The sequence below is a fragment of the Manis pentadactyla genome, chromosome 14 (assembly GCF_030020395.1).
Source record: "Manis pentadactyla isolate mManPen7 chromosome 14, mManPen7.hap1, whole genome shotgun sequence".
Lineage (NCBI taxonomy): Eukaryota > Metazoa > Chordata > Mammalia > Pholidota > Manidae > Manis > Manis pentadactyla.
The window spans coordinates 11,551,237-11,567,691 of record NC_080032.1 but is presented as its reverse complement, the minus strand read 5'-3'; the positions used below and the strand labels follow the sequence as shown (position 1 = coordinate 11,567,691).

Genomic DNA, 16,455 nt, shown 5'->3' with positions numbered 1-16,455 from the left:
CGTCTGGAACCTCCACACACTGGGGGCATCAGAAATGACCTGACAGTCCTCCAGGGAGGGGGATTTCTAGCTGCAGTTTCTCCGTCTTTCCCCCCATTCTCCTTCCAGATTAATAAAGAAGGCACCAGTTTTCTTGTGCAGTGTTCAAAAGTGACCATCAGAGGGCAGGATAGAGGTGGTCTGCTTTCAACCTTTGGTTTTATTACTAGTTTTTCACTCTTCGGCTTTAGGGCCTTTACTCTAAGCCCAAAAAAGCCAAGTTTTCCATGACTTTGGTACATGTGTCACTCAGCTCCATTCCCCATAATGACTCTTCTCAAGTTCTGTTTTACAAACCTGGCATCAGAGCTGCTGGGCTGAGATGGGGACATTCTTCTGCAGCCTGTCCAACCCCAGCCACCCCATTTGTCTTCATTGATGTTTCTCTTCTGAAGAAGTTACTGCTTTTGGAAAAAAATTCTGGTTTTTATTTCTACAAGGAGTGTGGGTATGTGTGTTTAGGGGGGATGGGCAGCTCATAATGAGACCCCTGTGGATATATAGCATTTCTGACTGAAGCAGGTATATTTCCAGAGATGTTGAATCTTCTCCTTGAACACAAGATCTCTTGGGAAGAGGAACATTTCGTCCTATTTCAAGCCTTGGCTCTGTGCCACTTCTTCCATGAAGCCCTCCTGGGTTGTGCCTTTTCCTATGAACTCCAGGCCCTTTAGCCCCCAGTGCTGTAACTTAATCCCAGGTGCTTCTCTCCCAGAGACCCTGAGCTTCCTGAGGGCAAGAATCAGGCCTGTTGCTCAGCCTGATTCGTGTCCCCGCCGCTTCTTATCCTGAAGGCCTTCAGTGATTGAGGGCTTTCCTGATGCCACCTCGTTTGGCCCTCACACAGCACTTGTGAGGAAACAAATAGTTGTTCTTGTTTTCATCAGCCTTGTTTTGCGTCTGAAGAAACCAAAGTGTAGAGAGGAGAAGCCGCTATTGGCCGGATGACACTGTTTGTCAGGATCAGAGTTGGGGTCTGAAACCAGGCCCGTCTGAGTGCAAATCCCTGCTCCCAAAAGCTTCCCTGTGAAGCTCTGGGAGTGACGGCTGGCTACGTTAGTGGGGAGGGACTTCTCCAGCGGGGCTCTAGTTGCTGCTGGCCATGATGTGCCCCCGTGGGGCCTTTTCTCTTGCTGCCCCTCTCCTCTCAGCCTTGCGAGGCTGGGTCTTCCATCTCCCTCCTCCTCCCTGCCCTCCTTCTCCAAAAGCTTATTGAGTATAATTTATATATTGAGGTCTCCAGCTTGAGATCTGAGCAACCTGCCCCTCCAGCTGCCTCCAGCCTCGCCTAATGGAGACCCCAAGACCCCAAGACCCAGGGTCCCGTAGCACCTTCTCTGGAGGAACATCCCACTTCCTTGTAATTGCCTTGAGTCCCGCCTCCCCAAGGGCCCACCCCTGCTCAGCCAGTCTCCCTCTGTCCTAAAGCAACACCTGGCCACAGGGGGTCCTCAGGTGGTGAATGTCAGTCATTCCAAAAAAACCTGAATAAACACCCACCTAAATCTACTCAGAGACTTTAGCAGAACTCTCCTGTATGGAAAAAACATGGCAGGTTGTTAAAACTGACATCAGCATTCCAGACAGAAGAGGTGGGAAACTGGCAGCCCCCCAGGCATGATTTGTTGTTATTTTCTTTAATTGTGGGGTGGGGGGTGGTAAGGGTGGTAGGAGCACTGTTTTGAGATAGTTGCCAACATTAACTCATGAGAAGAATGTGTGCAGCATGGCTGATGTCTGGTGTCCCATTCCTGTGGGGGACAGACATGGGCAGCAAACCTCGAGGTGCCGCCTGGGGACTGGGTCTGCCACATCCCTCCCGCTCCCCACAGCCCAGCCTGGACCATGAGACGCAGGTATGGCATCTGTGGGCTCCTCTTGGGGGCGGGCATGCACACAGTAGGTCCGATCCTGGTGTGTTACGGATGCAGAGATCCGAGTGTGATTTCCCTGCCAGCAGGACTGGTGCTGGGAGAACTGGGAACTCTGGCTTTCCAGAAATGGTTACAGAGCAAATTCCCACAAAGGGAAAGGGCATTCCTGGCAGAGGGCCCTGGTGGAGCAGAGGCTGGGAGGCGCAGGTTGGGGGTTGTGCGGGGTCAACTGGTGACAGGCGGTCGGGGCCGGGGGTGGGAGGGACAGGCAGCCAGGGAGGCATCCAAGGTGTGCGTGGGGTGCCTTTGTCACACTGACATTCGTGCATGCAGGTGTTCCCCTGGCCAGGTGGAGAGGTCTCATGGGACAGGGTGGGGCCACTGGGCTGACCAGAGTGAGACGCCCTGGATGAGGCAGGGGTCACTCCCGGCCTGGCGTGGGGTGCTGTTGCTGGGGGCGTGCCCTGTGACTGTGGGCATCTCCAGGCTGGAGAGCAGGGCTTTGGGGGCTTCCAGCTCTGGCCACCCCCCAGCTGTCGCGTCTTGGATTGGCTCTGTCTCCATCTTGGACTGGCCAGGTCTGACTTTTTTTCACTTTTCTTCTCATTCTTAGCACCCCTGCCCTGGTCTTTCTGTGTCTGCCCTGTCCCCTCCCTGCTCTCTCCCCAGCTATGCTCTTCTCTTTGTCTCTGAGCCTCTAGGACCATCTGTCTCCAACATTCTTTGGGCTCTCCCTGTTTCCTGCCTTCATTTCTCTCCATCAGGCCTCTTTTGCACCAGCTCAGTTTCACTCTTGGTGACCCTGCGCCCCCACGCCATCTCTCTCCTCCTCTCTGCCCCTTCCAGCCCATTCCCTCGCCATCCTTCTCCTTCTCAGGCCAGTGGAGATTGAATAGCTGGCCCTCTAGCCTCTGCTCGTGGTCTCAGTTGTTGGTTAGTTGGTATGTCAGTCGGCAAAGCCGCCTTCCTTGCTGTTCTGTCAGCCCCTCAGTTAGCAGAGCCCAAGTCATTCAGCACCCCCCACCCATACCCCCCAACGCCCCAGCTACACAGCCAGCCAGAAGGGATCACCCTCAGCTGCACCGTCAGCCAGCGAATGGGGCCCACCCTCCGGCTGCACTGTCAGGACCCAGCCCTCTGGCTGGACCATCAGCTGGGACTACCGTCTGTCCATACTGTCAGCCAGCTGGCAGGGCCCCTGCCTGTACCATGAGTTGTGCCGTCAGCTAGGACCAGCCCTCGACTGACTGTCAATTGGGCAGCAGGCAGCTGGGACCCATCTGCAGATGTGGGGCGCTGGGCATCCACGAGGCTTTTGAAGAGCTTTGAAGTTCACCCTGCGGTCTCCGTGGCTGCTGGCCTCGGCCCTCCCCCACCGCGCTGTTCACGTGGGCTTCCTGTCAGCTGCTCTGCCCGACCTGGCTTGCGGAGCTGAAGCGTGTGGTGCAGAAGGGCCCAGGGACCTGGGGGGCGGGAGCCGGGTTCTGAACCCCAGGCCCGGCACCGCTGCCAAGGGCCTCCCTCCCTTCCTCTCGGCCCTGCTACTCCCTCCTTGACAGGGAAGGACCCTGCCCCGGGCTCCTGTGTGCAATGCTCACTGGGGCCCAGCCTCTGGGCATGACCGGGGCTGCCGGGGAGGTGCTCGTGAGCAGGAGCTCTGGGTCTGCTTCCCCTCCTCTGCCTCTTGGAGCTTTAGCCTCCTCATCTGGCTGCTGAGGGTGACAGTGCCTCCTCCACTGAAGCGTGGTGGGAACTAGAGATGTTTTGGTATTATTCTACCTCATTAAAGCCTCAAAACCCTGAAACGCAGGGATAACGCATCCCATTCTACAGACAGGGTGACCGAGACTCCAAGAGGAGTGACTTGCCAAGATCACACTCTTGAAGACAACATGCGAGACAGGTGGCCTTGGGTCAGCCTTAGGTGTGTTGCAGTTTGCATTTTTAATCTGAAAATGGATGGTTCCTCCCAGCCTCCACACCATGCAGCCAGCAGCCGGGGACACTGGGGGCAGGTCTCCCACTTCCTCAGCACCCCTCACCCCAGCAGGACTCATGGTTGGGAGGCCTAGGATTCAGCCTTGGCTTGGTTTTCAGCTCACTGTGTGACCTTGATCAAGTCCCTAGCCCTCTCTGGGACTCAGTTTTCCCCCTCTGTAAAATGGGGACAGCCAGTTCCTCCTTTCAGGTCAGCGTGGGAGCTTAGCTGAGTCAGGAAGCTTGACTGAAGTGGGGAGGGGCTGTGTGAACCCACGGGATCCTCCTGAGTTGATGTCTCCCTCGCATGGAGGGTGTTGTTGGGGGGCCTCCTCCTCAGTGTGTGTGTGGTTTACGGGAGGAACCATGCACACCTGGTCACTCACACTCACATGAAAACACACCTGCTCTCACCCACAAGCACAGACACAGACTCACATAAAACACATTTGCATGCGACCACACTCAGGCAGAGAAGTACACACACACACATGCACGCACATACACTCTTTTCCTTTGAGAAAACCCCTCCAAGCCTGGGGCACCTGCAGAGGGTCAGGGGTCCAGGCAACTCAGCTGGCTTGGGGAGGAGCTGCCCCTGGGCCCGCCCCAGGGGACGGGCCACCAGAGATGCTCCTGATGGGGGCTCCCGGGACCTGAGCAATGGCTTCTCTGCCCCAAAGGCAGCCGAGGCCGTTCATCAGCAGGGCTGCTGGCTGCTCCCCTGGCCTCCAGTCCGCCTCTGAATGATTTATGCCGCCTTGAGCTCAACTCCAGCGTGACAACTGAGCGGGAAGAGCCGCCCCACCAGAGGAAACCCGGAGGCGTGCACAGTGCTGGCAGCACAGCCTCGGGGGCCAGAAATGGAGTATTATTACTGCCCCAGCTTGTTGAGGCTCCTGCAGTACCTCTGGGTGAGTGGCCACCTAGACCCGGATCTCCTTTTTCTTACCCTCCCACCTCCAGCCAAGTTTGCTTCCTGGCTTTCTGCCACTAGTGGCGTCTCAGTTTTCTTTAAGAAATGGTGGTTGTGTGAGGGAGGAGGGAGTGTTGGGGAAAGGGACTGGGGTCTGGTTTGGGAGGCAGGGCAGGCTCGTAGAAGCACGGAGTCCTGACCTTCCCTAGTGGAGGTCCATGGTTCCTGAGAAAGGTCCCAAGTGGCCTGTCCTCCAGTCCTCAGAAAAACAAGAAAAACAAGGCCGGCGTTAGTTTTTCTGAAAGTGACATGTCTTTGACTTAGAACGCTGTTCTTCATTCTGAAATTATATCCCTCTTGCCTTTGTGTATGTGTGAAAATGTCCCATCTTTTATGAGATAAAAGGCACACATTTTGTTTTTCTTTCAGTAAACTTACTAAGCAAAAGTAAAAAGTTGGAACCCTTTCATTGCATTTGCTCTTTTATGTAACAGAGGAAAAAAACCCCAGACTTTTTCTGGTGAAATGCCAAAGTTCGGGAACCCGTGTGGACGTGCTTTGTGGGGTACAGAGTACTGTGAGACAGACCCGCTGTGTGTCCTTGGGCATGTTGCTTCTCCTCTCTGGGCCTCTGTATCCTCATCTGTGAACCTGTGTGTGGGCAGTAGAGACGAAGGGTTATGTGATCAGGGCTCTGTGAACAGAGGAGCTTAGTGGGGACTTTTACTGGGTCTTGGGGTTTTCCAGAACATTTGCCACCATGTTGAGAATGCCCAGAAAGGAAACATTTGGGAAATATTATTATTCCCCCTGCTGAATGTTTGCAAATACTTCAGATGCCATCTCACCCAGAGAATTTTCCAGCGCTCCTAAAAATATGACTTTAGGAAACATTGTTCTTCACCCCTCTCTTCCCCTGTCCTGTGTCTGGCCTCCCCCTGCACATCCCCCCCAACCCACCCCAGAGCAGTTGAAAAACAGGAGACCCTCCTGGTCCATATCCTTTGATCTTTGACAGATTTGAACATTGTCATATTGTAAATGTAAGGCAACATTTATTTATTTATTTATTTATTTACAAAAATAATGACTGGATGGTAGAAAACTTGGAGAATCCTCAAGAGCATGATGGAAGAAAACAAGTTGCCCCTAGTCTTCTGTATATTTGAGTTCTGCCATCCCCGGGGGCCTAAAAGCGTCGATGCGCCTGGCTGTGTGGCTCCGCACTCCATGTCAGGAGGCCATGATACTGTGATTTATACAGACGTACTTGGTCTTTGTCAAACTGTGTCTGGCACAGAGCTCCTAAAACCCTTGGAATTTCCTAAGTGATAAGCGTGAGAAAGGTGTCTCGATATTCATAACACCCCTTCCCAGCAGTCCTGAGCGTATGTGGATGAGGTGACTTTGGGAAAACACGTTGTGGTGGGAGGCTGGTTGCCAGGGAAACCCATCGTGTGATCAGAGGGTTGGAACTTTCAGTTCCATCCCCTGAGCCCCAAGAAGGCGAGAGAGCTGGAGGCTGAATCAGCCATCAGTGGCCAGTGATTTAATCGGTCATGCCTGCATAATGAGGTCTCCTAGAAGCCTGAGAAGATGGGGTTCAGGGAGCTTCCGGGCTGCTGAACACTGGGAGACAAGGGGAGGGTGGCGTTCAGAGAGCCAGGAAGCCCCACACCCCTTCCCCTCAACCTTGCCCTGTGCGCCTCTCCTGTCTGGCGGCTGCCGAGTTATATCCCTTCATAATGAACTGGTGATCACCTAGTAAGTGGAACATTTCCTGAGTTCTGTGTGCTGTCCTAGCAAATTAAAGCCATGGAGGGAGTCATGAGAACCTCTGACTTATAACCAGTAGTACAGGTAATAACGTGGGTTTGCAATTGGCCTCCGAAGTAGAGGGCCGTTTGGTCTGTGGGATCTGATCTGCCTCCCAGTAGACAGTGTCAGCATTGAGTTAAGTTGTAGGACACCCAGCAGGTATCAGAGAATTGTTGCGAAGGTTGGAAAAAACCACACACATTGCAATTGGTGTCAGAACTGGAGGTGCAGAGGTGACTAAGATACAGCCTGCCGGCCCAGGAGCAGGGAGCCCTACGTGGTTGCTGGGCACATCACCGCAGCTGCCGTCATTCCACACATGCTTAGAGCAGCAGTTCAGGGCTAGCATCATATGCTCGGACCCAAGGGTTGAGCTAGAGAGGCATGGTTCCCTGACCTTGTAGAACTTACCATTTGGTGGGGACCCAGGCCCTGCTCCAGGAATTGGAACAAAGACCTCATATGTGTAGGGGGCTGGTGCACAGAGCTGTGGGGGGCATGGTCTCCTCCGGGTGAGGTGCCCAGGAGAGCCTCCTGAGGAAGCTAAGCACTAGAGAATGTGTAGGAGCTGGCAGGTGATGCTCAGCCAGGGTGGGGGAAGAGTGTGCCACGCAGAGGGAACAGCGTGTGCAAAGGCCCAGGGTGGGTGTGAGAAGGAGCATGAGTGGTCAGCATGCTGAAGGTGGGTCCCAGGAGCCAGGCCTGTGGCACGTGGGTGGTGGAGGACGCTGTCGCCTTCACAGGAGCAACTTTGGGGGTCGGATACAAAGGGAGATGGCTCCCACCGGGCTTTACCTCGACTGTGTATGTGTATGAGATCTTGGGCAAGCCTGTGCTTCTCTGAGCCTCAGTTTCCCCATCTGTGCCATGGAGAGGTGGGGTGAGGTGGTTCAGAAAGCCTTTCCCAGCTGTGAAGCTGAGAGCTTTCTACTTGGTCACCTGCCTCCTGTGGGTGACCAGCTCCTGGAGTCTCAAGGGCTGGCCACTGGCTTTGCGACTTCCTTACAGTTTCTCTGTCCCTCCACATCACTGCAGACAGCCAGGCACACATGTAACAGGGTTCGCCCTGCCTCTCGGAAGTTAAGCTGGCAACGTTGCTTGTTGAGAGATGCTGAGGAACCTTGAGAAGGAGGAAATCCACAAGTTTCACACCCAGATCAGAACAAAGCCACATCCCCTGGCCAGGTTCAGCTTCCTCATCTGCAACGTGGGGACACGCCACCTTCCTCATCTGCTTGTTGGGGCCATTCCTGCAAAGCCTTTAGCTTACTTCTGAAACCTGGAAGCTGCCCTTCAGCAAATGTTAGGTCTTCCTCTTTCCCAGGAAGCTACCGTCGTATTGAGAGTGAACAACAGCTCCCCGTGAACTATCGCACATGGCCGGCGGGGGGCTCTCTCTGGCTCTGCGGTCACTTAGTGGAGGTCATGCACTCATCTGCCACTCCCAGTCCAGGTCCCTCCTCACTGCTCTCAGGCTTCTGCTCAATGTCCCCTCTTCCGGGGGCTTCCTGACCCCTCTGTCTACAGCAGAATACGTTCAGATTGATAGACAAGCTGCGGAGATAGGAGGGAGGTTCCTGATTACCCTTCCTCCAGCTGCTCTCATGTTGCATCTTATTATAGCAACAGTACATTTGTCCAAGGGAAGAAATTAACATTGGCTTAATACTATTGAAATAAGTATCAACTAACTTTATTCCAGTGACTCCCATCCAGGGGCCGTTTTGACCTTCAGAGGACACTACAATGCCTGGTGACATTCTTGGATTGTCACAACTGAAGGGATTGGGAGATGCTGCTGGCATCTTGTGGGTAGAGTCCAGCTGCTCAGGACAATGCACAGGAGAGCCCCCCAGACCCCAAACACCATCACAAAGGATGATCTGGCCCCAAACGTCAGCACCAAGGCTGAGAAAGCCTGCGTGATTCAGATTTCACCGGATTTTCCAGTAATGTCCTTTATCTGTTCCGGGATCCATTCTGGGATCCGTCCTGGGATCCCACACTGTGTGTTGTCATTCTAAGTTTGATCCAGAGCAGGGCCTTGCTAACTGCCGGCTGAGTGAACGGGAGTTGGGTGCACATGTCTTTTCTGGGTGCCCGCCGGTTACACGGACACTGGCCCACATCACTTAAAAACACCTTATAAGAAGGGGAATAAGGGGCATTACAATTAGCACACATAACATAGGTGGGCATGGGGAAGGCAGTAGAGCAGAGAGAAGATAAGTAGTGACTCGACAGTGTCTTGCTATGCTGATGGACAGTGACTGTAATGGGGTATGTGGTGGGGACTTAATAATGGGGGGAATCTAGTAACCACAGTGTTGCCCATGTGATTTTATATTAATGATACACACAAAAAATTATGGTACTATGAGCATTCATAAACAAAAGAAAAGCACCCTGTAAATATGGTGTTTAATGGCTGCTTAGTGTTCATGCTTATTTTGTTTATTAGCTGTTCTCCTGTGGCTGGACACTCACTTGGGTTGCTCCCAGGGGTTCACTATACATGCAACCTAGTGAATCTTCATTTACCTTTCAGGTTATTTCTTAAGTAAGCCTCTTAGAAGTGGGGCCCAGTGTGGGCTGTAGCAGGTTCGTGCATGCAAAGTTGTCATCGGGGTGGGAAGTCGGTGGCTTCCTGTTGGTGGCCTGTGTCTTGCACGTAGCTGTAGTTCTGTTCTGGGGGGAGAAACCACCTGCCCCGCCACATCAGGCGCTGTCAGTGGTTAGCATCAGCTGGGAAGTGAGGGAGGGAGATCAAGTTTCTGTTTCAGATCATTAGTCACTGTAGCTGATGGCTACGCTTGGTGCTGGGGCTGTTTTGTGCCACCGAATCTCCTCTGTTGCTGAGATAACCTAGCCAGATGGTCCCGAGGCCGGTGGCCTTTTGGGGGCATTGGCATCGAGCTGGTTGCCTGCTGTTGTTAGTTACAGCAACAGGAGCGGTAGTGTTAATGACGATCATCACAGCCACCAGCACCGTCACCTTTCCTAGGGAGTGTTCACACCATCCCGGGCCTGCGCCTTTCGTGGGTGTCTCATCACATCCTCATGAGAGCCTGTGGGTAGATTGTATGACTACGCCCTGTTTTGTAGTTAGGGAAACTGAGGCCTGAGAGGTTAAGCAGCTCTCTGAGTTCTCCCGGTTGGGAATTGTCAGAGCGTGTATTTGAGCCCGGGTCTCCCTGTAAGTCATTTTAACTACCTCAGTGAACCTGGTCTTCTGCCTTCTCAGACGGGGGAGTGGAGGCCCGTGGGGCTGGCGACCTGGCAGCCCACAGGAAAGCTTTTTTCTCAGATCAAGCTTTGCAAGGTGGAGGAGGATAGCAGGATGTTGCCCTGGGCCATGCTGGGTACTGGGGGAAGCGAGCCCTGCCTCAGCACCCCATCTCCACCAAAAGCAAATCCCATCAGTGCTCCGAGCCTCAGTTTCCCCTTCTGTAAGTGGGGTGGTCAGCCCCACCTTCCAAGACCCTGCTGAGGACTAGCCGAGGGGCTCACGGCAGGACCTAGAGCGGGCTCACTCTGGGTAGGAGTTCTTTTCTGGGGGTGGGGGGGGCACCTCACACCCCCGGGTGCTCCCCAGCCTGAGGGGCCTGGGAGGGTGACCCACTGCTGGCCACCTTCTCCTCTTCCTCACCGCCGGCTAAGGGGCTGCCAGAGTGTCCCTTCTGGTGGCTTCTTCCGGAAGCTTCTCTGTGGCACAGGGACTAAGGTCAAGGACAGTCTCCACACTGCAGGTTGTGGGTCCCTCGTCTGCCTCTCAGCTTCCTCACCAGGGTCTGTGGTTCCACGGCTCGCTCGCCATGGAAGGATGGGGAAAACTGATAAAATCCGGACCTGAGACCGCCTATTGAATAAGCCCACCCACCACCTCAGAGACCTCCATCTCGTCTTCCCTAGGCTACAAGCATCCTCCAGAGGACACGTCAGCAAGCCACGGGCCCCCCTTTCCCCTGACGCCTCCCCTCAAAGAGCCCGCGAGAGCCCTGGCCATAAAAAGCCTCTTGACCTTTTAGAGACCCTCTTTCCTTTGTTCTACTGGCCAGGACAGAGGGGTCCCCCTCAGGGTCAGCATTGAACTGTTGAGTTCACATCCCCTCTGTTCTTTCAGAAACCGCTTTATTTTGCATCTGGGTTGGTAAGCTTCATCTGCCCCCATTCAACCCCACGACCAGTTTTTTTTTTTTTTGGGTGGAAGAATGTCCAAGTGTCTAAATGGGTTAGATCGGCTGATCTTCCCCAGGCTCCCTGCCGCTTGGTTACTTAGCTGTACCCCCCACTCAGCTCAGCTGCCATCACCTCCAGGGACCACAACAGTCATGAGGCAATGGCGTATAGTCTCCTCTTTCCCTCCCAGCCCTCCATGTGTGGCCTCCTGACTCAGCTTCACGTCAACCCCAAAAGGTGGGTGTTATTATTTTACGGATGCGAAAACAAACTCCAAGAGGTTGAGTGCCCACCTGATATTAAATAGCCGCCAAGGGCTGAGCTGGGGTTTGAACTTGGGATGTCCGACCCCGAGGCTAATGTGCTCGGTTACTGCACACAGCCTGCCTTAGGGAGAAAGGCTGTCTGTCTGCTTCACCGCTGAGTCCCCAGCCCCTGGCACAGGCCTGGCACCTAGTGGGTGCTCCATAGGTGTGGACCCATGGACAGCCCCGACTGACTCAGGGTGTCTGAGGTGTTGTGGGGATTAAATGGCTGTGAGCTGTAGTGCGGTGCCTGGCATCCGGCTTGCGCCAGCCGGCACACAATTATAGTGGCTATTGTTATTTTTATTACTTGTTCGTGAGTCTCGGATCTGTGTGCTGTCAGTTTGTGCTAAGGGTCTGGTTTGGCTTTGCAATGTCTGTGGCTGAAATAACAAGAACTGGCTATTTTTGTGCTGTTTGAGTTGGGTCTGATGCTTGGGCCACAGGACAGCTTGCGTCACAAGAGATTTGCCTCTGACTCGAGCCATGGGTGCCTTTTTAAGCCCAGTTGTTGCAGAGCAGAGAACAGCCGGAGTTGGGCCCTGCTGACTTCCAATCTCCCCTGAGCCACTAACAGAGGCTGGGGCCTTGGGTGAATTTCCTACGCTTTCAGAAAGTCAGTTTTGCCATTTATAGACTGGGAAAACAATGATAGCAGCTCCCTCGTGGGGTGCCCTAGGGACTCAGTGAGGCAGTGCAAACAAAGCTGGCGCTCAGGAGGTCCTGAGTAAGTGTTAGCGGTTGATGCCAGTGTAGACACCTAAAGGGCCCGCAGTGCCACTCAGCTCCACACATATGCCAGGCCCTGTCCTGAGTGCTTGGAACACATCAGTGAGTAAGATAGTCCAAGATCCCTGCCTCGGGGACTAACTCTGGCCGGGGTTCAGGCAATAAACCGTGGGCATGACACATAAGAACAGCGTATAGTGTGTCAAGTGGCGGGGCGTGGAAAGAAGGGAGTAAACAGGTAAGGAGGCTCAGCAGGGCTTGATGGGTGGGGCTGGGAGCGGTCCCTGAGAAGGTGATATTTGAACAGAGACTTTGGAAGAAGGGCGGGAATAGGCCAGGGGAGCTTGGAGGAAGAGGCAGCTGCCAGTGCAAAGGCCCCGAGGCCCGAGTGTGCACAGGCACTTCCATGGAACGAGAGGAGGCCAGGGTGGCCAGCAGCTGCAGCATGGGTGAGGGCAGGTGAGCTGGTGGCAAGGTCATGCAGGGCCTTGAGGACCCTTGAAGGACCTTGCCTTGTGCTCTGTAGGCTGGGAGGGGTGTCACTTCGAGTAGGAGGGACACAGTCTGACTCCAGCTTTGAACAGATCCCTCATCCTCTGTGCAGCAAGGAGCCACTTCTGTTGTCTGGGTGGGAGACAGTGGTGGGGTCAGACGGGGGGCAGCAGAGGAACTGGGAACAAGTGCATAGATCCTGGGTCTGTTCCGAAGGTCAAGCCACAGGATTTGCCTCTGGCTTGGACATGGTGTTTTGGGGCCTGATAATTCGGAGGATGGAGCTACTGTTGACTCCATTAGGAAAACTGCAGCCGGGAGGGTCTTGGGGGGCAGATCTGGATTTGGCTTTGGCCTTGGGGAGTTGGAAATGTCAGTTAGACACATCATCACACGTTCCCCAGCCCCTCCACAGCCTTGCTGTCCTGTCTGTACAGTGCGAAGGCTCATTCCTGCCCTGCCTGTGTGGGAACGTTGTTGAGGTAGATGCCTGGGTGGGACTCCTGAAGCCTTCCCCTGAGGATTAAAGCCCCAAGCCTGCCTGTGAAATTCTTCCGCCCCTTAGATGTTCCCAGCACTTCTGAGCCCCCAGGAGGAGGCCACAGAGTCCTTAAAGTGTCAGCAGGCCCTGCTGACTCCCACTGTGGGCTTTATGAGAGTCCTGTGGGACCCAGGCCAGCTCCCCTCGGCACCTCCAGCTTTGGACAGTTTCTGAGTGTTTTCCCACCTGCTATGGCCCCTCCCCCAAGTTAGTCCACAGGATTCTTGACATATAATATCAATAAAAAGAGAACCTTGTGATGCTGGTGACACTCTGGGCGTGGAAGGCCATTCCTCTCTGGCCCTAGGTGGGCCTTGGCCACCTGCCCATGCGACTGGGGACTTCATGCCGACAGGCCGAAGGGAACCCTGCTGTCAGATGGAGATCTTCCAGGCTGGTGGCCCTTGCTGCCCAAAGGAGCTGTTGCTGAGTTTTGGACATTCCAGGGTTTAGGGCCGTTGAGAAAGGACATGCCAATCCCATGGCTGCCAAAGGAGTGATAAGTACAGAGCAGAAGCTCTGGAGCAGTGGGTGTGGGCGCAAAGCATTCTGGGAGCCAGGAGTCTGGGGTGTTAACAGCTGTGTGACCTTGAGGCAATTGCTTACCCTCTCTGGGCCTCAGGTTCTCTGTTGGTAGAACGAAGCACTGGAGAGAATTCAACTTGAGTTTTGTTTTGTTTTTACTGTGTGCAATCTCCTGATTCTAGGGGGTCCAGTAAAGAGTGGAGCTTTGGTGTCAAAACAGACCTGGGTTTCAAATCCAGCCTTCCCTGCTGTATGACCTTGAGTGAGTCGCTTTGTGTCCCTGAGCCTCGGTTTACTCATCTGGGGATGAAAAGCTCCCCCTTCTCAAATCGGGATTATGTCAGCATCTGATTGTGGAGACCAGTAGGGGGAACACCTGGCACCTAGTAGGCGCTAAATACATGGGCACAATTATCTTTTTACAGCCCTTCCCAAGGGTATTTTATTATCTGAACCAGTTTGGTGGAAGACGTTGGCTGGCTGTCCCAGGCCTAATGATTTCTACATCTAGACGCTAGAGGGCGCTCCTGCCCTCCGGATGGCCTCCGTCGTAGCTGCCCTCTCCAAGCGGGCCGAGGGGCACACCTCTTAGCCTCCGGAGTGTGTGTAACACTCTGCAGTGAGTCAGGCGCTCCAGAGTCAGGCACTCTGATTAGCCCCATTTTGCAGATGGGGACACTGAAGGACGCCTGGCGTGTCCAAGGTCACACAGCGGGGAGGCGTCAGAGCTGGGTCTCCCCGACCGGGCTCCCCTCTGCCCCCAGGGCCCCTGCAGCCTGAGTTCTAAAGCCAGGGAATGGGGAGGAGTCATGAGAATTGTTGCTGCCAAGCTGGGTCTCGGTGGGAAGAGCCAGGCCAGCCGGACCTCTGGTTATTCCAGCTGGAAAATCCAATACTGGGAGGGGGTATAGTGTGGAGTGTAAATAATAGGGCAAGTTTTGCTGGACCGGGAGAGAAGCTGCACCCATCTTTTTTGGTAGCAAATCTGGCTTCAGACCATTAGCAATGGAGGAAGGAAAACCTCCATGCAGGCCGATGCCTGTCCTGATACCCCCTTTTGTCACTGGGGGCAAAGAGATTTTTCAGAGCTGGAAAGGGCCTTGGATTGTGGAGTTTCATTCGGAATGAACACATGGTTTCCTTGGTTGAGGCAGAATGATGAGTAAGGAGGCAGCCTGGGCCAGCAGGGGAGCCTCCCTGAACTGGGAGCCAAGGATCCTGGGGTCTGGTCCTGGCTGTGTGACTTTGTACTGGTCACTGCCCTCTCTGTACCCTGTGTTTTCATCTTGAAAATGCAGTCATTGGCTCGTCTCAAAGTTGGCTTGCAGGGCAAGTATACTGAGGGCCTGCTGTGGGCTGCGTCCTGACCTGAGTCTTAAAGCCTGAGTAGGACCAGAGGGCATTCAGGGGCCAGGCCCAGCATGCGGCCAGGCCCAGTAGTTCTGGAAGAAGTGGGAGATTTGAGGTGTCTTTGTTTGGAGCCCGAAGGACACAATGTAAATATTTCCCCAAGAATGAAGTGTAATGCATGGATAAGAGCAATAAGGGATTTGGTCCATATTATTAGTTTAAGAAAACTCTGTTTTCTTAAAAAAAAAACCTGATGTTTTATATAGAAATTCTGAGGTAGGGAGGGACAGCTGTTGGCAGATACATGCTGTTTAATGTATACTCAGATTTTGTATTAAGCATACACTAATGTAAGCTCATGCATGTTAATATAATATTATTTCCTAGTTATATACAAATGTTATGTGGTAGGCAGAGATGTTTATTTACCTCTTCCTCTGTGTCTGGGGATGTATTTGCTATGTCTGCCCTATCAAAATACCATAGACTGAGTGGCTTAAACAAGAGAAATTTATTTTCCCACAGTTCTGGAGGCTGGCCGCAAAGTCCGGGATCAAGGCGTCGGTAGGTTTTGCTTCTCCTGAGGCCTCCCTCCTTGGCCTGCAGAGGGCCCTCTTCTCTTCGTGTCCTCACATGGCCTTGTCACTGTGTGTGTGCACCAGTTATCTCTGTGTGTGTCCACATTTCCTCTTCTTATAAGGCACCAGTCAGATGGGAGTAGGGCCCACCCTAACAGTCTCATTTTCACTTAATCACCCCTTTAAAGGCCCTGTCTACAAGCATAGTCTCATTTTGAGGTCCTAGGATTAGGGCCTTAACATAGAAATTTTGGGGAGACATAGTTCAGCCCCTAGGAGCCAGGCATCAGGCAGAGCACTTTATATTGCTTCATTTTATCCTCACGACAGTCCTGGGAGGGAGATGGTTATTACCATCCCTATTTTACAGATGACAAAACAAAGGCTCAGAGAGGTTAAGTCACTTGTAAAAGATCACACAGCTGATCAGCAGCAGAGGTGGGATTTGATCCTATGCTGTCTTGCCCTGGAGCCCACAATATTGTAGTTTGTGTTTGTAATTGGACTTTAATCCTGGGGGTGCCTGTTTTTAATCTTTAACATTCTATTTAATTTACCAAATATTTCCTCATTACCTATCTGTACTCTGCCCTGTCCTTGTTTTAGGTGTGATTGGAAAAGACCCAGAGGGGGGAGGGAAGGCCTGTGCCAGACCCCAGAGCTGCCCCAGCTTGCTTGGGCCCCACCCATCCTGTTGGCCGCCTTCCCAGGGGGCATGAGTGGGGCCGCCCACTCCCCGCTGTGCCCCTGGTCGCCCATGTTTGCCAAGAGCAGCCTGGGCCCAGTGAAAGCAGCCTTTGTCCTCTAGTTCATTCCTCCTGGAGGGATGACCTAACGCCCATCTCGAGAACAAAGCACTGACCTGCCACATGAGTTCAGGTCTGTGCCAGTAGCCCTCAGAGTCTCCCAAGCTGAGAGGGTGGCAAGCTTGGTTCTAGGGCTACAAAGTTAGGTCAGGAAGGCAGCAAAGCCCTCCTCTATGTACTGAATGCTGATGCCGGGGCTCCAGTGTATACGGAACTTTACAGTTTATAAAGTTGTCCTATGCTTTCCAGCTTAGCAGATCCTCCTAGACTGTGCAAGATACATGGAGCAGGTATCAGTTGTCACAGGAACCACTCTGAAACATAGA

General features: G+C 53.5%; 1 protein-coding gene across 6 annotated transcripts in view; it reads left to right on the top strand.

The window, feature by feature from the left end:
* KIAA1671 (KIAA1671 ortholog) overlaps positions 1 to 16,455 on the top strand; it is a 184,060-nt gene that overhangs the window by 81,083 nt on the left and 86,522 nt on the right. Inside the window, exon 1 of one of the 6 annotated variants that reach the window (XM_036908983.2) lies at positions 4,519 to 4,804. The exons of the other annotated variants lie outside the window; for them this stretch is intronic. Coding sequence (XP_036764878.2) covers positions 4,754 to 4,804 — 51 coding nt within the window. The 5' untranslated portion in view covers positions 4,519 to 4,753. Of the gene's footprint in view, positions 1 to 4,518; positions 4,805 to 16,455 lie in introns of those variants that run through there. 6 annotated transcript variants of the gene reach the window in all.